Raw genomic sequence first — 25,967 nt, forward strand, 5'->3', positions numbered from 1 at the left:
TGAGAACCCAGTTAGTGCTTAATCGGCATAAGAGAATTAAGAAATTAGAAGACAGGGACAAACACAAAAAGGATCACATATTGATTTTTAGAGGATATCTGAAGGCAGCCCTGTTTAGGGAAGTTTTTAATGTTTGATGTTTTAATTATCGTATTTTAAATTTCTGTTGGGAGCCGCCCAGAGTGGCTGGGGAAACCCAGCCAAGTGGGCGGGGTATAAATTATTATTATTAGTATTAGTATTAACAGGAAACCCCAGTGTTGCTCCTTATATACAAATTCAAATAAATGTGAGTGTGGACTGTCAGTCTGAATTTCTTAGTACAGAAAGTATTGATCTGATATGTAGTGATCTCTCCTATTCTAATTGATTCAAGAGGGTTCTGTAAGCTTCTCTGTGTGGAATAAAGAAGCAGGAGGTTCATGAAAGCAGAAGGTTCATGATGTTTGGGTTATTCCTTCAGAGAGGATGAGTACAGCTGGCTTAAATTGGTTCTATTATCTCTTTCTGTCAAGGTCATGCTGACTATAATAGTAAAGCCAGAAGGAGCCTGGGCTTCCCTCTCTTTCTATCTCTTCTGGTGCGGTGATCTGTATATAGTGTTAAGGTTTAGTTTTATTATAAGTTATTGTAAGTTTAAGTCTGCTGCAACTGGATTTCCTATGAACAGTGCCAATCCTGAATGTATTGGATTTGTGACCATTATGCTCATTTGCCTTCAGCAGCAGTAAAGCTCTGCTGGATGAAATACAATTGCCTCTGGTCTATTTGGGGGGGAATCTCACAACATGTTTAAGTTTTTACTCTGCTAACTATACCTTGGAGTTCTGCTCTGGATCAATATTGAGTAGAATACATGGCAGGACTACTATGGCCTAAGTTGAATGAAGGGGGTGCGAAGCAAGCCCTCAGTATGGCACAAATGCACTAGTGCAACTCTTATTGTCATTATTAAATTTTCAAAAATTCAATAGAAATTTTTCACAAGAAACTCCTCTTGCAATTCAAATGTAGGCAGAAGTGGGGTAACATAGGAGTTGTTTGTTTGTTTGTTTTTTAACCTAACTGCCATCTTAGCCATATTCTCCCATTGCTTCTGCTTTTGATGAAATTCCTCTGTTGAAATCGACAGGATTTTAAAGTGCTTAAGTCTGCTTGAGGCTGCCTTCAGAGTCTGTACCTACTTACTTACTTACTTACTTAACAAACAGGAAGGACAAAACCGCGTTGCCAGTTTATGTACAATCACCAAGATGCTGCTCACCCATCAATCCAAAGTGGAAGAATGTGCTTTTTAATTAGCTCCAAGATTGCTTCTAGCCATGCCCAAAACGTAAAGGATTTACCAGGTAAGTGTTCCTGTTTATAGAACAAATTAGATACACAGAAAAATAAAGCTTTCAATATAGTACCAGTAACCTTTATCTTTAGACTTATTCTCCAACAAAAACAATTACCGTATTTTTCGCTCTAATGGACGCACCGGACCATAGGACGCACCGGACCATAGGAGGGGGAGAACGGGGGGGGGGATTTTCTTTCTTGTTCTCCCCCTCTAAAACAAGGTGCGTTGTATGCATTCAAGGTGCGTTCACCCGAAGCCTCCGGAGCCCAGCGGGAGTTCCCGCTGGGCTCTGGAGGCTTTGGGTTCCTTTCGACCTGCTCTTTGGGGCTGGCGGGGGCGGGAGCGCTGCTTTCCCCCACCGCCAGCCCCAAAGATCAGGTTGGGGAACAGAGGGAAGGCGGCGCTCCACCTCCCCGCTGTCCCTCGAGCTTGTGGGGCTGGTGGTGGGGAGAAGTGCTGCTTTCCCCCACCGCCAGCCTCCAGACCAGATCGGGGAACAGCGGGAAGATGGCACTTTGCCTCCCCGCTGTTTCCCGAGCTTGTGGGGCTGGCCGTGGGGAGAAGCGCTGCTTTCCCCCACTGACAGCCTCCAAACCAGGTCGGGGAACAGCGGGAAGGTGGCGCTCCGCCTCCCCACTGTCCCTCGAGCTTGTGGGGCTGGCGGTGGGGAGAAGCGCTGCTTTCCCCCACCGACAGCCTCCAAACCAGGTCAGGTTTGGAGGCTGATATCCGCAAGCCTTGGGAGCCCGGCAGGAACTCCTGCCGAGCTCCCAAGGCTTACGGATATCTGCTTGAAGCCTGGGGCGCGCTGCGCAGCACTCCCCGGGCTTCAGGCTGCTATCCACAAGCCTTCGGAGTGCTCCAAAGGCTTGCAGATAGCTTCCTGAAGCCTGGAGAACGAGAGGGATCATTGCGCACCGACTCCTCTCGCTCTCCAGGCTTCAGCAAAAGCCTGCATTCGCTCCATAGGACGCACACACATTTCCCCTTCATTTTTGGAGGGGGGAAAGTGCGTCCTATATTTGCAGACTACTGGAGGTCATCTGTGATACTATTTCTGAACAGTCTTTAGATCCCTTTGTTAGCATATGAGACTACACTTTGCTATCAAACATTCCAAAGCAAGTCTATTAGTAGCTATTTTCCCTATTTCCCCTTTTTAAAAATATAATAAGTGTTTACGATACAAAGAGTCACACACTCATTATTCCACCCACTTTTGCTTGTGGAACTACCCACCACATGTGACACACATACCCCGCCACCAAAGAAGTTTATCTGTGAAGGAACATGGTCCTTGGACTAGAAAAGGTTCCCCACTCCTAGGTTGGATCTACCCTGATCTGTAAAAACGGTAATAAAAGCTATTTTAAAACCGTGTCATATAGCTCTCAATGCAATTTCCCATTCCCATTGTGATTCTGCAACGCCCTCTGGTGTCACACTTTCATAACACATTTTTCAAGTTATAACTGACCACTGTAGATTCCTGATCTACAGTCTTTTAACACTGTGCCAAAGAAAGCACTTTTATTTCATATTTGTTATAATCGTAATGCCATATTTCCTCTCCTAACGCGTCTCTCTCAAAAGAAGAAAAATCAAATGGAAGTGAGAACAAAACAATGAAACTCTATATGCCAGTCTTTCTCAACTGTGGGTCCCCAGATGTTGTTGAACTACAACTCCCATCATCCCTGACCACTGGCCTGCTAGCAAGGAATGATGGGAGTTGTAGTCCAACAACATCTGGGAATCCAAGCTTGAGAAAGGCTGTTATATACCATATAGGTACATAATATACAATGAAACCCTCTGCATCCCTGAAATGTTGTGGAGCTCTTTGCTAGAATTAAAAGCTCCCATTCATCAACTACTGAGTTTTTAAAACAACAAAACCTCACAATATGGCTATCCGCTAGGGATGGGTGAATATGTCAGTTTCAGTTTCACTTAGCCACTTTTTTTTACCATTCCTCTGTTCATTTCTCCACATTTCTGCATAAGTTTGTGATTTCATTTTAAATTAAGTGTTCATGAAAATTCATCAGCATCAGTGCAAATCTCTCCTAATATACACACTTTTTCATTTCATAATATGTATATACAGCTTGTTGGTAGAAAACCTCAAAGCGGTTTTTGCAAAGCAATTTCTCAAAATCAATGCATTTATATGTTATTTTCACTAATCTATGGATTTATATGTGCATTTTACCCTCATATATATGCATTATATCCTCATATATGCATTTTTGTACACATTACCCGACTAGCAAAATTCACAAGAAGTGTGACTTTCAAAGAATGGCTGTGCTTCAGTTTGGGTATTGAGTTTCAGGAAGTGTGAGTTATGTAAGTTCACATTTAAATGCAAAATGAATTGAATTTCTCCCCAAATCCCTATTATTCACCCACCAGTGAAGCAAGGCTGCACCACTACCCTTTTTACTTGCAGATTGGATGTTGCACTTTTGCTACTCAAAAGCTATACAGCGAGCAAGGTTGGCCCAAGACATTTAGGCATCTGAACTACAAAATAGCATGCCCACCACCCACCAGGGAAGAAGGGGTGAATGAAGACCTACATCAGGAACAAGGGGTGGGTGGTAAAGATCTACATCAGGAACAAGGTAGGAGTCAAGATCTATTTTGGGGACAAGAGAGGGTGCAATAGCAGCAACAGCAGGTGATACATTCCTTGAAGGCTGGATCTGCTCCCCTGTGGATCCTGCCACCTGAGCCAGTTTCCACACATGGGTGGGCTGGCCCCACATGCAAGCATCATGAAAAGACTAAACTAGTTGCTTGGAGAATAAGTTGAGTGTTTGGAAAGACCTATGGTGCTTCAGTATCTGACTTGTGTACGAACATGGCCAAGAATGCAAGCAGCATTTTGAATCGTCTTAACAATGACATACCTTACAGAACTTTGACCAGGAAAGTTGATGGTCCCCATAACTAACTTGCAATCCTAAAATTTAAGGGGGAGAAACGTGAGGCCAACATCTCTCCAAAATGTTTGTTTTAAATATCACAGTTTGAAATAATTTAAAAAGACAAGCACAATTTCCCAGCTGGACTAAAGATTGAAGTACTATGAAGCAATCTGGGAGTTTCAAAATCCTGCAAAGAAGAAGCTAATAATAATAATTTTATTATTTATACCCCGCCCATCAGGGTAGCAAGCTAATTTAGGCAATGCAGGATAGACCATGGAGTATGCAGTTCTGTCCTCCAATATCTCACTACCATTTCCCTACAGCATTTGCCACATGAGGCAACTGCCTCAGTCCACCTAATGTTAGGGCTGGCCAGATTTACAACAGGACACAGTTTGACTCAGAGAATTAATGTTGAAAATTTGCTTTATAGTTTTACCTGTAAGTTTGTCTGCCAGCATACTAAGTTGATCAGAGTTGAGCCCACGGCCAACATATGATGAAAACTGCCAGCTCAGTACTTCCAAGACTTGATTCAAAGTGCCGGGTGGTGGATTATTAAAGAAAGCCAAGTTCTGCAGCCAAATGAAAGTTAACACAGAATTCTGTTAGCTACTCATTGTGTTTCCATATGTGTGCTGTCTTGGGAACTCTGAAGTGTCAAAGGGCAGTTGAAGAAATGTACCATGTTTTTCCATGCATAAGACGACCCCTATTTTTTGAACCCCAAATTAAGGATATTGGGTTTAAATCCAGAACCAGAACCCAAGCCCAGGCCACCCACGCCAGAACCTGAACCCAAGCCCAGAATCCGAACCTGGGCTGTCCGTGCCAGAGCCCAAACCCCTACACATTCACCTTCCATGAATAAGACCCCAAGCTGTTCTGGCGAGTCGGCACCAGCGCAGCACACGGAAACGCCGTTTTACCTTCCCGCTAGAAAGTGGTACCTATTTATCTACTTGCATTTAGGGGTGCTTTCGAACTGCTAGGTGGGCAGGAGCTGGGACCGAAAGACGGGAGCTCACCCCGCCGTGGGGATTCGAACTGCCGACCATGCGATCGGCAAACCCTAGGCATTGAGGTTTTACCCACAGCGCCACCCGCGTCCCTCTAGAAGGACAGCCAGAAGGACATGGGCTCAAATCCCTATGTGAGATGAACCCACTCTCTTTTCTGTAACTCTAACCTAAAGCCTGCCTTCAGGGATTCAACTGCGAACTGAATGTGAGTAAAATTATTACTTTTAAAAGAAGACTGTTGTGTCTTTATTATTTTTAGGAGGGATGAAAGGGGACTTGTCAGGAACAGAGCCCAATCTGGACAAAGCCAGATTGGATTGCTTAAGCAAACAGATTCAAACAAATCTACCAACTAGCTTCCTGCTATATATTGGGGAATGCACTCTGTTGCTGACTCACATGCGTGAGTTAGGAAGGATACTATTAAATCAATATATCCTCTCCTAGTATCTACAACATTTCCCCAATACATTATTTGGAGATCTTAAGAACGAGTAAATATAGACTGTAAAAAGAATTCAGAACATACGAGCATCATCTTTCAAGTACCAATAAGGATACACAAGTGTAATGACCATCTCTTAGAGAATTGTGGGAAAGATGCATCATGGGAAAGAAGCTCTCTGTGCTTCTACACCCAATTCATGAAAAACAGGAATTTTGCTATATAAAACCTACCTGTGGTTCACTTGTGGGCAAGTTGTACCAGATAATAGAAGCCCAAGCACTGGGCAATTGGCTGACATTGGAAATCATCACTACTGGTAAGGAACTCGTCTGAGGAAAAAGATGCATAGATTTCATTGTTTATATGGAACAGACTGTAGTTTTGAACTGAATGCATTAGAAGTTAATGATGCAATGTCATAAAATGCTGCAATCAAAATGCTGTACGGTAGGTGCACTCTTTCTGATTTTTGCAGGTAATCAATTTTGTTGGAGTTCAGCTTTCTATGCTGGACTCCACATGCAGGGCTACTTGTGGCATGTGCCAACCAATAAACCCAAGCTACAAAGGCAGGATACAAGAGGAGCTAGAAAACAAATGGAACTTTGGAGAAATAAGTCATCGCTTGTTTGACCATGTGTGGGTCAACTTATGTTTAACTTGTGATTTGTTAAACAAACAAGGGCTTAGCATTTTGTAAAACAGGCCACTGTTTCTAGGTACAGTGGTATGTTGTTTTTAGAACAGAATGCATTCTAGGAGTCCGTTCGACTCCCGGAACCATTCAAAAGCCAACGCGCGGCTTTTGATTGGCTGTAGGAGCATCCTGCAGTCAATCAAAAGCAACGTTGGCTGTTTGGCTTCCGAAAATCGGAACACTCACTTCCGGGTTTCAATAGTTCAGGAGCTGATTTGTTTGGGAGCCAAGGAATTTGGGTTCCAAGGTATGACTATACAGTTTTCCTTTATAGGCCACTTTATATAAATATATACTGAGAGCACTTACTTCCAGGTCTATTGTCAGACCATATAAGCAGACCTGTGTTTCAAAGGTTATAGAGTGTAGTTCTTCAGTTACCATTTGAGGGCCCTGAAGAGATAGAAAAGGTTTTTATAAAGAATATCTGAAACACATATGACACTAAACATGGGCGAGTTGGAATGCAACTCAAACAACCAAGTTACTATATTTTGAAATTTTGTTAAACAGGATTAGATACATTGTGGATTCCAACGCCACTATGCTTGCGTCCGAAGTTTCCTGCGTTTCCAAATTTAATTTAAACAAGAACAAAACAAAATTGTTGAGTGATGCATCTTACTTCTCAAAACGTTAAAAAAACTAATTGTGCTATTTGAAGGCTGCTTTCAGTAATGGCAAAAATATCATCTTCAGATTTTAAATTCCTGTGGAAATGGTTAATTTCAAAATCAGGGGTGCATTTTACAGATTTTATTTTTATTTTGTAGGAAAGTGAAATGAATCAATTTATCCAGAAGCGGGAGCCCCAAAGCTACTTTTCTATTAAACCCTAATGGGTAGAAATAAATTGTCGCTGCCCTTTAGAAGGTCCAGTGCTTGTTTTTTTGGGGGGCACAGGGGTACACATACCCCTAAACATTTTTTGAATTAAAGTTTGGCCTCATTGAGGTGCAGTGTTTCAATATGAGTAGGAAAATGAGAGTATCCCTAAACATTTTTTTTTTGGAAAAAAAGCACTGAGAAGGTCTATTGATAAAAATATTTATGCCACATGTTGCCATTGTTTAAAGGAAATAACAGAGCATGGTAGCATTTCAGCTGCAATTGCTTATCTCCTCTCTCTCTCAAAACTCTGACTCAATTTAGGTAGGATGGGGGAGGACTTTTATCATTCATTCATTCATTTTAAGCAGTAAACTATTGGTGTACCATGCGTTATATGGCCATTATAAATTTATACTTAACTTACATGGATAAATATGGACAATGACATTTTCTTCAACTCAACAGGGCAGCTATGCCACACTACAAATACAATCCAAATGATTAAATCTTCCTACCTCACTGCCCTTGTTTCCAGTACATGATTTCATTTCTTTTGGTTGCTAAAAAAGGGTTAAAAATCAAGACTGAGATTAATATACAATAGTGTTTATTCACAGAAACTGTTAGTGATGGGTACTTTTGTGTTCAGTTGATGACAATCAAAAAAGCATGGAGTGGGACCTCTGGTGGAGACTAAAAACCTTCCAAAAGAATAATTATAATACAGTGGAACCTCGGTTTTTGAATGTAATCTGTTCTGGATGACCGTTCGACTTCTGAAACGTTCAAAAACTGAGGAGCAATGGGCAGTTGGCAAAATCCATTGAGGGGAAAAATAAAAACATGCAGTGGAAGCCGTACGACTTCTGAGGCGCATTCGAAAACGGAAGCAATTACTTCCAGGTTTTTCTGATACGCTAAAAAACCGAGATTCCACTGTACAGTGTGGTACCTCGGGTTACATATGCTTCAGGTTACATACGCCTCTGACGGCGCGGCAGCAGCAGGAGGCCCCATTAGCTAAAGTGGTGCTTCAGGTTAAGAACAGTTTCAGGTTAAGAATGGCCCTCCGGAACAAATTAAGTACTTAACCCGAGGTACCACTGTATTGGTATTTTCCTATGCCATCAGATCAGACGTTTAGTGTTCTAGCCTGGGGGACTCAAAAACAGATTTCAGAGTTTCCATGCATTTTGCCATGTCTGCTTTTTGTGGTTGTTAAATTTTAAAAATCAGCATTGGAAGGGGAAAAAATGCAAATTGCATCAGTGAATGGGATCTGTAATGTGTATGGGTTGCTCGTGCGTAAGTTGCCGCCTCTCCAGGCTTTGTTGCCTTGCTAAACCTTTCAGTCTGGGCAGCCCTTCACTTCGTGGCTGCCTCAGTCGCTAGCAGAATCCGTCAGTGGGCATTTCTTAAATCTTTTCCAACATAAAAGTTGTTTGACACCCAGTCTCCTCCTACTCTCTCTGCGTGGAAGTCTTCTGCGCAGGGTGGGCGTGGGTAGCGGAGGACCCGTGCTCTCCCCGCTGGTGTCCGGTGAAGAGTCCTGGAGCCCTCTCGCCGATTCCCCCATCAGCCCCTCTATATCCCTGGTGTTGCGCTGATTTGCTTCCCCATCTGCGGAGCTGCCTCTCTCCCTGCTGGGCCCTTCTCCAGCATCATTTGAGAGCCTTCCCTCCGCCTCTAGCTCCGATGTCAGTTCCCTGACAGGATCAGACCAAGAACCGGAGGGGAAATTTAACTGTTTTATCCACAGCTGCATTCTGGAGGGAAATCCCTTTTCCTTACCTGCACTGGACCCAACTAGGGAATTACTGTATTTTTTGCACCATAACACTCACTTTTTTCCTCCTAAAAAGTAAGGGGAAATGTCTGTGCGTGTTATGGAAGGAATGCCTACGGCTTGTATGCCTACGTATTTTCCTCCTCTAAAAACTACGTGTGTTATGCTCGAGTGCGTGTTATAGAGCGAAAAATACGGTACCTCCAAAGCAAACACCAGGTTCAGAATAGGCAGCAGCAGTGCTTCCCCCCCCCAGGGGTACTCAAGGGTACGCAGTACCGGCACCGTTGTTGTTGTTGTTAAAAAGTGTGGCTCTTACTGTAACAACTTCATGGTAATTACCTTCACCTATTTTTCTATTTTAAAAAAGCACTGGGCAGCAGGGGAGGAAAGGGTTAGATTCTCCACATACCTGCATCCGTTTCTCCATTTTTGGGACATAATAAATGAAGTATTGCCTTACCAAATGACGAAATTCTACAGAAAGGCTCCCATTTGCAGATTCATCCATGTTCATTGCTTTTACATGAGTGCCGCAAAGGATAAATCTGCGGTTGCTAGAAGACACATCCCAGTAAGCAGCAGCAGAAAAATAATAAGGGAGCAACACATGTTTGTTGTAGTAGTTCCATCATTTATATTGTCTTACCTTATAGTAGAAGCATTCCTGAATTAAAAAGACAAGAAAACCCAAGGTAATTTACTGCGCTGAACTAAAACAATGTGTTTTAAAGCACAAAGGTTGACTCATGTTTCTGATATTTCAGAGCGTGTTCAGAGCTTATTCAAAGTATACCTGGAAATTGAGAACTAAAAGAAAACCAATAGCAGTGGAGGAGTTGGCATTCACAGTGAGATACAGTAATTTTATTGTCATGGTTCTCTATTTTGTTTTGTTTGGTGCAGTCGACTTCCAAAACGTTCAGAAACCAAAGAACGGCTTCTGATTGCCTTCAGGAAAATTCTGCAGCCAATCGGAAGCTGCGGAAGCCCCGTCGGACGTTCGGCTTCCAAAAATAGTTCGCAAAGTGGAACAGTCACTTCCAGGTTTGCAGCGCTTGGGAGCCAAAATGTTTGAGAACTAAGTTGTTCGAAAACCAAGGTACGACTGTATACAGTTTTCCAAAGTTACTGGTCAATGAGCATAATAAAGAGATTGATAGTTTGCAATCCTTATTTCATTGATACAACAGAATTAATTTGCATGGATTCCATCCTGCCATAGATAACTGCAACTGCTGTTAATTTTACCAAGTGGAGGCATTTGTAGGATTTATTCCGAAGTTGCATTTTGTGCTGAAACCATGGAACAGTGATCAGTACTTTGAAAGTTGTGGTTGTAAAACCACACTTGCTATGGAGGCCTAAGCAATCCTGACACCAGTCTATGCAATCACAGCAACTTGTTTTCTTGTGTGAATTGCAGTCTTGGTTGCATATTACCCAAAATGTTGTTAACAGTCTGAAGAAATCATGAGATCCGCCCCCCAACACCCTGCAAGTTATCTACCTGTCAATAGAAGCTTTCACTTTGATCTGGTAGTTCAGCTCTGGCAATCTAATAAGCAGTCTAGGGGAGAAAAAGAAAGAAGAAGAAGAAAGCTTCATACATTTAATAGCAAACAATGATAATTGCCTAGGGAAATTAGCTGTCATAACAGTTTTTATAATAATCTTGAACAGCCAAATTAGGCAATCCATGCATACTTTGCAAATCGCATCCACGATGTTAGTGTGGAACCTGCCGCCAAATGCATGAGACTCGCAGATGCAGTCCAATAGTAACTAAAAGTAATATGAATTAGTCAAAGTGAAGAGAAGCTGTTGTTCTCATCTTTTGAAAGATGCTGTGATAGATGCTGGCCTGAGTCTTCAGGTCCATAATCTTTTCCATTTAGCAGCTCCATTTAAAAAACTGATTTCTTCAAAAACAAAAGACAATAGAAGTTTTAATGTTTAAAAATATTTGGCCCAGTGTGCACACTGGCGGAGGAAGAGGAGTGCAGGGGGAGCACCCCACCCCCGGCAGCACGATTCCGGTGGGGTGCTATCGCAACTGCACCCCTGCCTGCCCCGGGCACCCCGCCCCAGGACACATGCCTGCCCCGCCCCCGCCTGCTCTCCGCGCCCCCCCCCCCCGGTGCCGGAGCATGAAGCTCCGCCACTGAGTGTGCATAAGAAGTTTTGAAGAGATACTCCAGGACACTAAGCAAATCAAGTAAATGGTTACGTGATAGCCTTTACTCACCTAAGTTTAACAGTGAACTGTATTAAAGTTTTAAGAACCAAAGGCCTCTGAGGATGGGTTGGCATGCAGGGCTGTCTCTCAACTACAAATGAACTAATGCAAAAGGAAGTAAATATATTTGTTAGTACTTTGCATAAACATGTACTGAAGGATAAGCAAGATTATTTCATCTCATGAAGACAAATACTTCAACACGGCAGAGTTACTTTTTCAGACACATATTGCATTTTCATGACAGGAGCTATATGTTGACATGCCTTTCAGTCACAAATTACACAACACGTAACATAAGCTTACGCACCTTTGGAAGAGGCTGTAGAGCAAAAAGTTCACTCTTTCCAGCAAGTGAGGTCTTTGCAGAGGAATGGGGTCTCCCTCATACGTGAGCTTGACCAAAAGCTCATCCAGTTTCTCCAGCTGCCGCCTTATTTGAAAAAGACTCTCTGCCATCAGAGTGAAACTGAATAAATGAAAAGAAAGAATCAACTCTCTCTCTCTCTCTCCTTCACACACATGCAGTGAAATGGACACCTGGTGGAATCTAAATGTCTTATTTTTATATTTTGTCTTTGGCAAGTTCTACATAATTGCATACAGTGAGCTGTGTTCTTATCTCTCCGTATTCCTTTGTGATGTGTCCCATTGCAGCAGACGGTGAGAGCTCAGGGATAGAAGATAGGGGAAAGGCACAGAAAACAGATAAATGGATTGACAATTCAACTAAGGTGCAGTGAGACAAGAGAGAGGAGAAAATCTCTGTTGTCTCCTGTTTCCAGAACCAGCAGTAGAAATCCAAAAGCAGCTATCTTTCTCAGGGTAAAGTGCACAGTGCTAATGGCTGGGGTGGGATATACTCTCTATCAGGTAACTTTCAATGGAGGTTTCGCAACTGGCTACAACCCTAACAGTGATTCCCCAGATATGAAAGCAGTTTGCTTGGGGTGACCATGACACAATCTGTGTGGTTCAGCCACAGCCCCTCATTTCTTCCATTGCAGCAACCTTGTTTCAAAGAGCCCTTTTCAGAGCAGGTGATGCCTGCTAGAGTTATTTTCACTTCAGATGAATACATTCTTAGAAGCTGCATAAACTCTGTTAACCTCTAAGATTAAATTTGTATTGGGTATTCTGGGCTGGGGAGAAGCAGCAGAAGCAGCAGCACCACTTCCTGTCGCACTTCGCTCAGAAAATAGGAGTTACCGATAAAAGTTTACCAGTTTTGCAGCTGATCAAGCCCATTGTGCAGAGGCCCTCCGATGCAAGCAATTTGTTGCCTTCTCTTCCAGTCCACTAATTCTTCTGTTAGCAAGTTATTCACCAAGGCTTCAGCTTCTTTGATTATTTGTGTCATTTTGCTGAGAACTTCCTAAAAGACACAGGATATGTATCTCTTGTGCAAGCAAGGACCAAGAATGCTTTATAAATGCAACTGTCCTTTATTGCTCTGGAATAGCCTTCAGCAACTGGGGCAGCCTCTAGATGTTTTGAGCTACAATTCCCACCAGCCACAGCCAGTATGGCTGCTCTGGAGCTCACCATCCATAGAACCAGTGCTTTTTTCTGGGGGTACGCATACCCCTAAACATTTTCTGGATCTTTGTAATTTTGTCCATTTACTGTGTTTATTTTTCCAGATTTGAACTATAAAATGGTGATTTTCATGAGTCAAAATGAGAGTACCCCTAAACATTTTTTTTAGAAAAAAAAGCACTGCATACAACAATGCCTACTACAATAACACAATGCAAAGAGGCAACCTATTTTTTCTACTCACAGCTCTGAGGCTCTCATCTTTCTAAGGCTAATCAAAATCTGAACATCTTCCAGGACGTATATCAGACTTTCTGTTTAGGAAAGCATTTAGGGCAACCTTCATCAAATAATTTCTTTCCAGCAATTTTGGACTAGAATTCCCATCAGCCCCAGGCAACATACATGATGGGAGTTTAGACCAAAAGAACTGGAGGGCATCAGATTGGCAAAGGGTGCTGTATAATATGTCTGGACTAAATTCCACCTATGAACCACTTTGGCATACAAATTTCAGAAGCTCAAAAGGTCCATAAAGTACTAACACTGGACCACAATTCCCCATGGAATACATAACAGTATTACTATCTACTTAGGAAAGGTAAGACATTTCGAAAGTGGGAGCTTTAGACCTTATTTTTCTAATTTTATCTTACAAAGTTAATTGTAGGAAAGTTTTAAACAATCATAGTGTTGTTGTTGTTTTTTAAAAAAACCTTCTCCCCCAACAATACTGATATTTAACATGTAGATTCTTCAGGATTTCCACTATCCACTGGCCTAGAATTTCAAGAGATACAAGTGAATGTAAAGTTCACCAGAGGTGAACAACTTTAGCACTTAATAAAGCATGGTTTCTGGAGGATGAATTTCAGGCTGAAATCACTAGTTTTGCTGACATGTTCTCCAGCCGTCATGATAAATTATATTTTAATAATAATAATAATCCAGCTTTACTTCGATCGCCTGTCTTGCACTAGCTCACCTTGAAACTCACTATGCGGGAGCCTGCAAGGCAGGAAATGATGTACTCTATACTGTTTTAAAACACACCATTCAACAGGTGCTATCAACAGCGATTCATTAAGGGATGGAGGTTCCTTCACCACTCACTCTTTGGTTCCGACACCAAACCTATTCCTTGTGGAAGAAGAGAACAGCCCTGCTTAAGAGAGAATTATTTTTGAATGGCATTCTAATAGTAGGTTGCATGCATGTGTCTCCTGACTCATCACTTTCTTCCACCCTAGTCTGACTCTAAAGGCTGTTATAAGATGTTTGGATAGCCCCACACATGCTACTCTGAGCTCTTTGGAAAAAGGGCAGGTCAGAAATGTAAGGGGAAATGCAAACTTAAGTCCTCTCACTTTCAAACATGTGGAACACCCTTCCGCAACCTTTGTGCCCTCCAGTTGTTGGATTCCAAGTCCCATCATTCTCAGCTAACATAGCCAATGATCAGGAATGGTGGGAGCTATAGTGCAAAACATCTGGGAGGCACCAGACCGTACTCTCTCTGCAGTCATCAAACTCTCTCGAGCTCTTGGGAATTTCCTGCTGCTTAACCACATGAAGAACTCTGAAGCAAGCTGCCTCTACGTTTACATCAGCAGAATAGGGTGGCGTGCAAAAGAAAAACATACAAACCACGAAGACAATTTAGCAAACCTTTCTCTTGTAGTCTAAGGTATTGAGCATCTCCTGCAACAGCAGCATCTCTTGTTTCACAGCAACACTGTTTTTGTTGGTGTGTTCTAAAAGAAGATGCAAAATAGCATGTGTATGGCACAAGAAGAGTAAGCCTCTTAAACAGCATAGCCCAGCTAACACACACACACACACACACACACACACACACAGCTAAAATCATGGTCTAGCCTTATGAGGAACAGCTATAGTTGGCTTCAGGCTGCAAGGAGGAGATACGGAAGCTTCTGCCTCCATTTTCTAATCACTTAATGATGAAATTGCTGGAAAATTAAATACACATTTTTTATTATTAATTTCATTTATTAATGACTTCCTATGAAGCATTACGGGACGCGGGTGGCGCTGTGGGCTAAAGCCTCAGCGCCTAGGGCTTGCCGATCGAAAGGTCGGCGGTTCGAATCCCCGCGGCGGGGTGCGCTCCCGCTGCTCGGTCCCAGCGCCTGCCAACCTAGCAGTTCGAAAGCACCCCCGGGGGCAAGTAGATAAATAGGTACCGCTTACCAGCGGGAAGGTAAACGGCGTTCCGTGTGCGGCTCTGGCTCGCCAGAGCAGCGTTGTCACGCTGGCCACGTGACCCGGAAGTGTCTTCGGACAGCGCTGGCCCCCGGCCAATAGATGTGAGATGGGCGCACAAACCCCAGAGTCTGTCAAGACTGGCCCGTTCGGGCAGGGGTACCTTTACCTTTACCTTTATGAAGCATTACACACACACACACACTTTCAAATCCAGAACAGACACTGCTTAGGATAAAAATTTCCACTTAGAAGGCTTCTTCAAAAAGGAAGGTGTTCAACAGGCACCAAAAAGACAACAGAGACATGCCTGCCTGATATTCAACAGGAAGCAGTTCCAAAGTGCAAGTACCACCACTCTAAAGACCCAGTTCTGACATTGTATACAATGGCAGCGCACAGTGATCATTTAGGTATAGTACTTATATGTACATTATAAGCCCTATATGGTACATGCCAGCAAAATTAGTCATGACTGAGTCCAACTGAAAGCACTGGAATTTGTTGTAACTAAGTGCCGTTCCATTGTTTTCAACTGAACAGGCAGCATAATTTTGTACACATGTCCACTGTATTCACTGGGATTTACTTCCAGTTAAGAGTCAAAGCACTGAAGCCTCAGTTGTGACGAAGTTTTGCAGGGTTAAGACTCCAGACATGAAGAGTACATGCAGGCTGCATTCTGACACACACCTGGGGATTCAGCAGGGAAGCTGTTACTTATGAGAGTTTGATGAAACCAGAGATATGTTCACACATCTCCTTTATCATGTCTACAGTGACCCACAAAGGTGCCTGCTTATAGCAGTTAAATGTCAGGCAAAGTGATGCTGTAGTGATCCGTTTGTGGTCAGGATCATCGTCATCATTTGAGGGAAGAGTCAAGACATTATTACTCAGAAGACAGTATTACATTACTAATAGACTAGCAAGAAGAAATGGCTTTTAAAGAGCCTGCATCTCTTGAAACTGATCAAGTGTAAACTCATGCTTATAATATGTAAACTTATCTGGCTTCCTGTACAGTAGTACCTCGGGTTAAGTACTTAATTTGTTCCAGAGGTCTGTACTTAACCTGAAACTGTTCTTAACCTGAAGCACCACTTTAGCTAATGGGGCCTCCTGCTGCCGCCGTGCCGCCGGAGCCCGATTTCTGTTCTTATCCTGAAGCACTATTTCTAGGTTAGCAGAGTGTGTAACCTGAAGTGTATGTAACCTGAAGTGTATGTAACCCGAGGTACCACCGTATGGGTAATATTCTACATTTTGAAAGGAGGGTGGACTTTGGTGGAGAACATTGCTTATGGAACCATATGCAGAACAAAACACTTATGCAATGCTACATATAATCAGGGCAGACTTTGGTCTTTCAGATTTCCATGGCGCCCTGTGTGAGGCCAAAATTCTCCTCCTCCCAACCTCTTGCATTCTGTTCTGTGTATTCACTATATCATAGCTGTGATGCCCTGCAGCAGTGTCCAGTGAGGGGAGGGGCCTGGCTGCGCTACCTTAAATCCACCTTTGATGTGATAATAAGGCATTCGCTTTACAAAGCAAACATCCATTTTCACCTACACCAATCTTCAGCTTTGTAAAGGATTTTATTAGAAGGAATTCACAGCTCCCTTTTGAACAGCCAATCACAGTTTTTGATCAAGGTGCTGAGGGTGTTTTACAGCAGCAGATTTAAACACCTTGTTCTATCATAAGAAGAATAAAGTTTTAGGCTTCTTTCTCATAACCATAGGAGTTGTGACCACGACAATCATGAAGGGACTCTGCACTTCTGAATTTGCCACTAAACTATTGGTTACCTCATCACTGCTATACAGTAGTTACATAGGTTGGGTGTTTTCGTTGTTGCAAAAATGCCATTTGTTGAGTTTTTGGATGTAACACAAGGCGAACTTAGGCATTAACAACAAATAAACACAACATTTTAAAAGTGTTAATAAACTTCAAATTGATATGGTTTACACACATGGAAAAGCTTACCTATGCTCTGTATTGTTTTATACCTCAAGTCAAACTCCTCCTGCAGATCTTCTAAATATTTGACATCTTGTTCTGTCATCTGCTTTTTTCAATTAAAATTAAAATGATTTAATGGCAAACAGATTCCATATGAATTCCCTATAATATTCCCTGTGAATCCCTTGCTGCTGCCTTGCTCTCAGAGCAACTGGGTATGCCCTAAATGGGCAAAGTGAGCTGAACTATTTTGTATCTTGTGCTTATTGCTAGTCATGTCCATTAACCTCAATCTACTCGGAGTACGACTAGCATCGGATACATTGGCAGCAACATTTTATCTGATTAATAACTCAGATCAGTCAATTAAAAATATATTTTATCAACTAAAAAAGGTGCCCACACTAATGAGGCTGAGGATTTCATTTCTCTCTCTCTACATTTATATCTACCTGCACACCCACACATAGCGATAGAGTGCTGTCTGGCAAGTATGAAGAGACACGAAGCTACCCAGGAACGACATCATACTGCCTTGGTTTCCAGGGTTTAAGAAAAGCAGGATATACAAGGTGGTAGCATGTCAAAGAGCTAAAATAGACCACATCATGTTAGACAGCAGGTGGGGGGGGGGAATCACATTTTTGAAAGTTCCTTTATGTTACAAAATCTACACAGATATAAAACCACCAGCATTACATGCAGTGAGCTGTAGTAAAACTTTTTAGCCTTGATGTGCTGATTTTCTACTTGCATGCTGTATTTCTTAAATGGGGGAGCATTCAAAAGTGGTGTGCCTCAAATGTAGTGCAGCTCCATTCTACCACCTGATTCTGCTGCATGTGTAGGCTCCGCCTTGCTCTGTCTGTATAGCAAGTCCACAGAGATATATCTGAACCTTGAGGAAGAGATGTTGGCATTTGGGTACACATGTGGCAAACTGTAGCAACTTGCCTGTGCACTGTTCTTGACTGCAGACACCTTGTGTTCAACGTTTCTTTGCCTTTCCAAACCCAGGTTATTCTGTAGTGACTTTTCCAGAGGTCCCTAAAAAAAAAGAATTTTACAGATGAGTTCAGCAAAATGAGTTCTCTTGGCATAGAGACAAATTCAGTGCGCAATAACTTTAAAAGAACTGATTTAGGACCTTATTTGTTAGCTTTCGTGGTCCCCCCCCCAAAAAAAGTTACTTCTGATTTTAATGTTTTCATTCATGTGAGATACCTTGCACAAGTCACTTTTGTGGGGAAACAATAACACAGAAAGCATGGAGATCCACATCTGTTCATGAAACTGGCATGGGTGTACAAGTAATCTACTCCCTGATTTCTCACATATTTATGTCTGATTTGAGAACTACTTTCTCATCCAATATCACAGTGTCGGCATCATCACTGGGCCTAAAACCAAAGAGATTCTTAAAGTTCCATTGAGTTCAGTGGTGATTACTTCCATGTATACTAATGCAGCATAGGTTATTGCAAATTAAATGCAGGTGGGGGAAAAACTCAGCAAGAGGAAGGGTAATAGTTCCTGTTGGAAGAACAGGAGTGCTACAAATACACATGAGTTGCCTTGTTTTGACCTTTGAAATACTGGAGGGTATATACAACAATCTTGGATTTGATGGGCCAGGATTGCACCCAGTGGCCATGATCCAGCCCCAAATTATATGTGCTGAAACCCTTTAAAATCAATGTTCCGAATCTGCAGTGGATTTAGGCCTCCTTAAAGACAAACGTATATATCAAATTAAAAGCAGAGTTACCTGTACCGGCATGCTGGCTGAAGCCAATATTCTTCTTTCTTCTCTTAAACAGTTTGAAACAACCACTGCTATATGCATAGGACTACTCTGGTATTTTCCCTGAGAACAAGAGACAAAATAGCCCAGAAAACAGCATCAGAAATAGCCCAAGACTAGTCCATATAGATCAAGAAGCACTGCTTTGCTGACAATAGGTTTGCACCCACTATTTGACCCTTAAGGATTTTTTGGCACGAGTTTCAGGGTTACTTTGGGTCCTAGATACTTCCACTCCAGAGATGTGCCTGGTTATTTGAAATCAATTAACATATATGAAGCTTAGTGTTACCGAGTAAGACTATTGGTCTAACTATCCCAGCACTGACTAGGAGTAGCCCTTGATGTCTTGGACAAGGGTATTTTTAGCTCTGCTATCCAAGATACTGGAGATGCAGGAGGCTTGAACTAGGGCTGATATGAAAAGAATGCACTCTGCCACTGAGTTATGATCTCTTTTTAATACCCAGCTTGAAACTTCAAACCTTTCTGGGTGGTGTGTACATTTATATCACACATTAAACAAAATAATAGTGGTTGCTTTCAAGGGTTTTTTATATAGAAAAAACCCACCCTCCATTGCTTAATTTTAACCGAAGTTAGTCATGACAAATTATTAAATCTTGTGCTCAAACCACTTGATTTCAATTAGCTCCAATGCACCTCAGGTTCTGTATAAGGAGAGCTGTTAATTTACTTCTTTTGACAGTTGCAGTACCTACGTTCCCTCTGCTTTATCTGCTGATAAGTATGTCAAACATGCACATTTCTGTAATACAGTTGTACCTTGGAAGTCAAACGGAATCCGTTCCAGAATTCCGTTCGACTTCCAAAATGTCCAGAAACCAAAGTGCAGCTTCTGACTGGCTGCAGAAAGCTCCTGCAGCCAATTGGAAGCCGTGAAAGCCCCGTTGGACATTCGGGTTCCAAAGAATGTTCACAAACCAAAACATTCACTTCTGGGTTTGCGATGTTTGAGAGCCAAAACGTTCGAGTGCCAAGGCATTCGGGATCCAAGGTATGACTGTACTGTTAAATATATACGTCTACATCTCCAAGATTATGTGTGCTCAGTATTAAATAGTTCAGCAGAACCCTTGGTTCTGAATCACAAGTGCTGATGTAGGTTAGAATTACAGCTCCACTGCAAAGAAATGGAGTGAGGGAAATGGGGTTGGTCTTTACCCACCCTGCCTGTGCGAATATGGTAGGGTGGCTAAGGGATGCTAAGGATGAGGGTTGTTGAATTGGTGTTCTTAAGTGATCTTGAGTAGGGGCTTTAACTGCCAATAAAGTAGTTGTTCATTTAGCACCGGTTGTTTGCATTGCTCAGCTTTTACTAGTGTGCAACTAACTTGGGGATAGTATGGTGCCATTTAGGGTTCAGTCTCAGCTGGCAAAATGGCTAGAGCCAGCCCTATCACTGTTTGAGGCTAAAATGCAAGGAGAGTTTTCTTGAGTTCAGGTAATCATTATTGGAAGCCACTTATCTATGTTGAGAATTCTAAATCTAGGTCAGCAAGAGGAAATGCATTACAAAACCTCACACAGAAATGTAATATTAGTTTTAAGCCACATGTGTTGTTTCCCGCCCCCCTCCACCCACTTCCTCAGAAGCGCTGGTGTACATTTGCTGCCATGATGGTCTCAAAGAATTAAGAAACACCTATTAAATAAGGCAACAGGTTTCACTGGACCAACATCCAATAGACTTGTGCACAGAGTTCAAACTTCCAAGTCTCAAACAACACTTTCCACAATCTCCATTTGCTGCAGAATATTTCACACATAAAAATCTGGGATACATTTCAAGGTGTTATCACAATGTGGAATACAAATAAGATCTGCACTGGGCAATCTGACCACAAAGCTACACGTAACATGTAGTTATGTCTAATTTTCCACTTACTTTTTTATTTTAAATGAAACGTAACCATTGGAGGCTGGACCTCTGAGGACAGATGGGGTTATTAACTCTAGCTCTTCCAGATGCCCCCTCTTGCAGTTACTGCCCACCCCAGAAAAGGAAGAACAGAGGTTCTCATATATCTCCCCTCACACACACACACAGGCAAAACACTCTGGCGTGATATGAGAGTGGGATGGGAAATTTAGTATAGTATTGGTAAGTGGGAGAGAGGTACTGAACCTTTCATCTGTATGTGCTTCCATGCCACACTACCTCCTCCAAGCAGTTTCTTCCCTATTGGGGCTCAATGCACCTGCACTAGCACTATTCAGGCTTATGATCCCACCAGCTCAAAATTATCTTCATAGTGACTTCTTAGCCTTTCTATTGACAGTTGCCTGTATGGAGATAGCCTGATGTTGGAAAAGTGGCATTGGGCTTAACATTGATTCCGGGTACACCAGAGTATAGCAAACAGCACTGGCTGAGAAACTAACATGTCAGGTCAGAGGGGCAACGGGCAAATGCAATCCCTATTCCTTTTATAACATATAGCAAAACTTTTATTGAATACATAAATTGTTCAATTGTGGCAGGAATCCACCCAACACATGGGAAAATGTGGCTTGATCTTTTAGAATACATAATCAAATGAAACTTTATTACCAAAAAATGACAAAAGTTTGTAATTTTTTCAGGACAAGTTATTTGTTCTTTACTGTTCTAACAACTGTTTTCTAAAAATGTATCTTCTGTACCATGAAAAAATAAACAAAAACATAACAAATATATAATAGAAGTAACCCTAACAGGAAAAAAATACCCACTGAATCATGAGCAAATGCACAGGTGGGGGGGAGTCCAGTAACTCTCACAATCCCTCTGCTGTGTTTTAAATCCCACCCAATTTTGTAGGAATTAGGCATGAATTGCCTTCTAACAGCACATGAGATATGCTTTTTTAAACACAGTTTGACCAATAGTGCCTGTGAATCCCCAGGACTTTCCTTTAACATGTAAACATTTGTTTTTACCAGGAGGGTTAAATATGGGGTTGCTTTCAAAGTAGCAAGTCACCCGTTAATACCCACCCGTACTCAGGTGGTAAAGTCCTATGTCATGTCAGGAAAAGTTCATTTAAATTGGCTTTTGGGCCTATCCTTTTTCACACAATGTTACGGAAGCAATTGCTGTCTCAGGCATGAAAAATGTTTTTCTTCATTGCCAATATCTGTTTTTAAAGCCACTGCAGGCCAAGGCATTGTGCTTCCCCGTTCCTGACCCACCAAGTGAACAGCATAGACTAACTTGGATTGAAGTAGGTCACAACTTTATTGACTACAGATGAGAGAGGTTTGGCTTGGGCATGGGGCAATCATTTACTTGCAGTCCATCTGCTGGAAGTGATGCCATAGGTCAATCCAGCAGCAGGATTGCTTATATCAAATAGGAGGACCCCCAGAGGGATCACCGTCTGGGGGAGTGCAACTAGCCCCTGTCTGGTCCTAAGGACATAGGCAAATTCAAATGTTTGGTGTAGAGTAGATGCATCTCACATATCACATTTAGTTTACAGAAGGTACTGGTAACGTTGCTCTAATAAGCAACCTCCATCCTGCATCAGCACCAGCAACTAGAAACAAGGGATGCACACTGCAATAGGAAATATTGGCCCCCCAGTTTGGTCACATGGATAAACAGGTAACTAAGAGCAGGTTGAAGCCCCTGATTTCGGTGGACTGTAATGACCAAATACTTATAAGTGAATGCATTGCATCTATTTCCATAAATTGAGGCTGTGTGCAGATCTTCCTGGCTTGAAACCTAATAAAAATTATGGTAGTTCATTGCTCATGAAACAGACTGCTTCATGATTCCTCTTTAGCCTCAAGGTGTTGTGTGTGAAGGCAATAGACTCACCTGAAGAACTTTCCTGATTCTCTTTAGATTGTGTATCAAGAGGAGATTCTTCTCTTGGGAAACACGGTCAAAATGTTCGTCCAGCTTTATTAGTAAGTTCTGCAAGAGGATGGCTGCCATAGGTTCATTGTTATATGCAGATTCCCTGTGCAACGCAAAATTTATATGAATAAAACACATACATGAAAAACCAAAACAAAAAAGTAATGGTAAAAGCCTTCAAATTATTTGTTCAAGAAAAGTATTAGGCCCTAGAATGGGGGTCTGGAATCATCAGCTTCATGCATGTTCTTATTTGTTTTAAGACTGAAGTCCCAAGCACGTTCAGAGGAAAGTCCCATTAAACCCCAGTAAATATTTCAGTAGGCTGAAGAACTAGAGAGTTCAACCATGGTTGGATAACATTACATGCAAAACTGGGCTACTGACTGCTTAGAAAAGGCTTGCTTACAAATTCAGATTGTTCCTATCATAATGCATCATCTTCCACAGGCTTAGCTCATAAAAAATAGAACTGCAAGCGTATGCCAGTATTTTGGAAAGAGCTAATACTATGCTAGGAAGATTATTGTTCCTTTCCTTTTAAAATATTATTATGTTTTCATTGGGCAGCTTGTAAAACAACTAATAAAATGTATTTATTCCTATAGACCCTTTAATAGGAAAGACAATAATTTTAATAGCTTTATGTAAGCAATATGTACAGCTACAGTACATATTGTACATATGTACAGTACATACAGTATATATACGTTACTTAGAAATATGATTATTTTGTTAATTTACACATAGTATATATTGTATAGTATACATGTATCCTTCGTATCATATCAATTTTTCATGTCCATTACACATCACACTTAATATTTGTTATTACAGTTACTGTTTCTTGATTTTGACAGTTTCTTAAGTTGCCACATTTGTTTTCTGTTTATTTCTGATCAATACTTTCATCAAAAATAAACAGAGAACAAATGTGGTAAGTGGCACAAAGCTGCTTTATATTAAAGGCAATACTTTATCAGAATAATAAAAAGTTCTCTATATATTCCTAAGGATACGCTTTTTATTGGAATTTATATCTGCACACAGCAATAACTATGCACCCAATATCCTGCCTGTCCATAAAAGTTTCCTAAAATTCAAGCTTTATAATAGAGATAAATTCATTTTAAAAAAAAAATGTAGACAAAGAACATTTGATCTTACCAGTCCTGGTGTTCAATCCATTGTGCTAGCAGATGTCGGACTTCCATGGGAAATTTGTCATCATAAATCTGGTCTATCTGCTCCAAGAATTTTGCTTCTAGCTGCTGGACTTGATTCCACTGAGACATACTACAAAGAATAATGCTTGTTTTGATGAGATATTAAATGTTATCATGCAGGAGTGTATAAGAACATATGCAGAACCCACCAAATTGGGCCAACCTGTCTAGTCCAGCATCCTGTTCTCACAGGGGCCGCCCAGAAGCCTATGAGAAGACTTCAAGTAGGACATTGAGTGCAAGAGAACTCTGCCCACCTTCAATTTCCAGAAACTGGTACTAAGGCATATTCTCTTTGATAGCGGAGGTAGAATATATATGATACTCTTTCCTCCAGATTGCACTTGCTGCTTCAAGGTGACTAACCTTTTGCAAAATGATCACACATTTGTAGTGTGCAGCCTGCACAAATTTTGCCCAGGTTTTACTTTTGTTTTGAAAATAAACATTTTTCTTTTCAAATACCGAATTGCTTTTATTTTACATAATAATAAACATGCATATGACGTATAATATATTTGACATGTTCGAAATCAGAACTATTCAGGATTTATAGTTGTCAGAATACTGTATACTGTTTTACCATTCACTTTGTGTTGTTTGGGAGATGCATTTTGATAGATCTCCTTGATATTCTGTGGCCTTTCAATGATGGTTGCTTGTTTTCACACTATGAGTGTAATGGGTGCAACTTACATTGGGGCATAACTTGTGTTGTCGTTTCCAAAGAAGAGTAACAAATTCCTTTACATCTGCTCAATCACTCTTCAGTAACTACAGCTGGACAATGTTATGGACAGTGCTTTTAAAAGAACTTTAGGATTTATTCTTAGATGTTTGAGAAGCAGAGAGTATTGCCTTCAGTGTGGGATGGGAACACAAACTTCTGGGGATATTCAATTTTGAAAGGCACAATAGAGTTTATTTATTTATTTATAGATTTGGGAAACTAGTAGGTATTTGACTCTTATCACCAAACAAGATGTAAAAGTCCACTTATGCAAAGAAACAAATAAATGAAGATGAATGCACCACAATACCCACCAAGTGTTAAAAGTGAGTCTGGGCATAGAGGGTTTGCAAAGGAAATATGATTCTACAGCTTCTTATTTCAATTCTTCTTTGGGAAAAAAAAGATATTTGAGCAACTCAGTGTTGCGCTACTCCCAGGTTAAGTGCCCCCTCATCTACACTGGAAAATACAGGTATAGCACATTTACAAATGAGTCAGTTGCCTTTGACAATGATGAATAATAAACCCCCCACCCCTGGCAAATGCTGACTTGTTTGTTTTCTGTTAAACCCAGGCAATGGAAAAAAACAAGCAATGTGTATGTCATCAAGAACCATTTGGTTTCAAAAGAGGAAACTTGCTCCCAATGAGGAGAGTGGTGAAAAGAAAGTTGAAAAACAAAGTCAAGAGGACCAAATGACTCCAAAATGCTTGGGAGATATTTAAAAACACAATAATAGAAACTAGAGTTTCAACTAGTCAACTGGAGCTTATATTGGAGATGGGACACGGGTGGCGCTGTGGTCTAAACCACTGAGCCTCTTGGGCTTGCCGATTGGAAGGTTGGCAGTTCGAATCCCCGCGACAGAGGGAGCTCCTGTTGCTCTGCTCCAGCTCCTGCCAACCTAGCAGTTTGAAAGCACGCCAGTGCAAGTAGATAAATAGGTACTGCTGTGGCGGTAAGGTAAACGGTGTTTCTGTGCGTTCTGGTTTCTGTCACGGTTTCTGCCAGAAACAGTTTAGTTATGCTGGCCACATGACTCAGAAAGCTGTCTGTGGACGAATGGCGGCTCCCTTGGCCTGAAGTGAGATGAGTGCCGCAGCCCATAGTCGCCTTTTACTGAACTTAACTGTACAGTCATACCTTGGGTTACAGACGCTTCAGGTTGCATTTTTTTGGGTTACGGATGTGCCGAAACCGGAAGTACTGGAACGGGTTACTTCCGGGTTTCGGTGGTCGCGCATGCGCAGAAGCACTAAAATCACACTTTGCACATGCGCAGAAGTGCCGAA

General features: G+C 41.6%; 1 protein-coding gene across 4 annotated transcripts in view; it reads right to left on the reverse strand.

Moving 5' to 3' along the window:
- Positions 1-25,967, reverse strand: part of STAT4 (signal transducer and activator of transcription 4) — a 37,213-nt gene that overhangs the window by 9,836 nt on the left and 1,410 nt on the right. For 2 of the 4 annotated variants that reach the window (XM_082238167.1, XM_082238166.1), the window contains exons 1-19: positions 24,986-25,641; positions 23,883-24,011; positions 22,674-22,818; positions 18,809-18,907; positions 17,995-18,087; positions 17,065-17,143; positions 14,515-14,600; positions 12,531-12,682; positions 11,618-11,776; positions 11,317-11,409; positions 10,579-10,638; positions 9,718-9,735; positions 9,532-9,625; positions 7,798-7,842; positions 6,761-6,844; positions 5,985-6,083; positions 4,724-4,859; positions 4,264-4,316; positions 1,265-1,359 (exon numbers count right to left, since the gene is read on the reverse strand). In XM_082238167.1, coding sequence (XP_082094293.1) covers positions 1,265-1,359; positions 4,264-4,316; positions 4,724-4,859; positions 5,985-6,083; positions 6,761-6,844; positions 7,798-7,842; positions 9,532-9,625; positions 9,718-9,735; positions 10,579-10,638; positions 11,317-11,409; positions 11,618-11,776; positions 12,531-12,682; positions 14,515-14,600; positions 17,065-17,143; positions 17,995-18,087; positions 18,809-18,907; positions 22,674-22,818; positions 23,883-24,011; positions 24,986-25,011 — 1,745 coding nt within the window. In that variant the 5' untranslated portion in view covers positions 25,012-25,641. The other 2 variants (XM_082238169.1, XM_082238168.1) reach the window with 2 other exon arrangements.

Source organism: Podarcis vaucheri, assembly GCF_965113315.1.
Source record: "Podarcis vaucheri genome assembly, chromosome: 1".
Taxonomy (NCBI): domain Eukaryota; kingdom Metazoa; phylum Chordata; class Lepidosauria; order Squamata; family Lacertidae; genus Podarcis; species Podarcis vaucheri.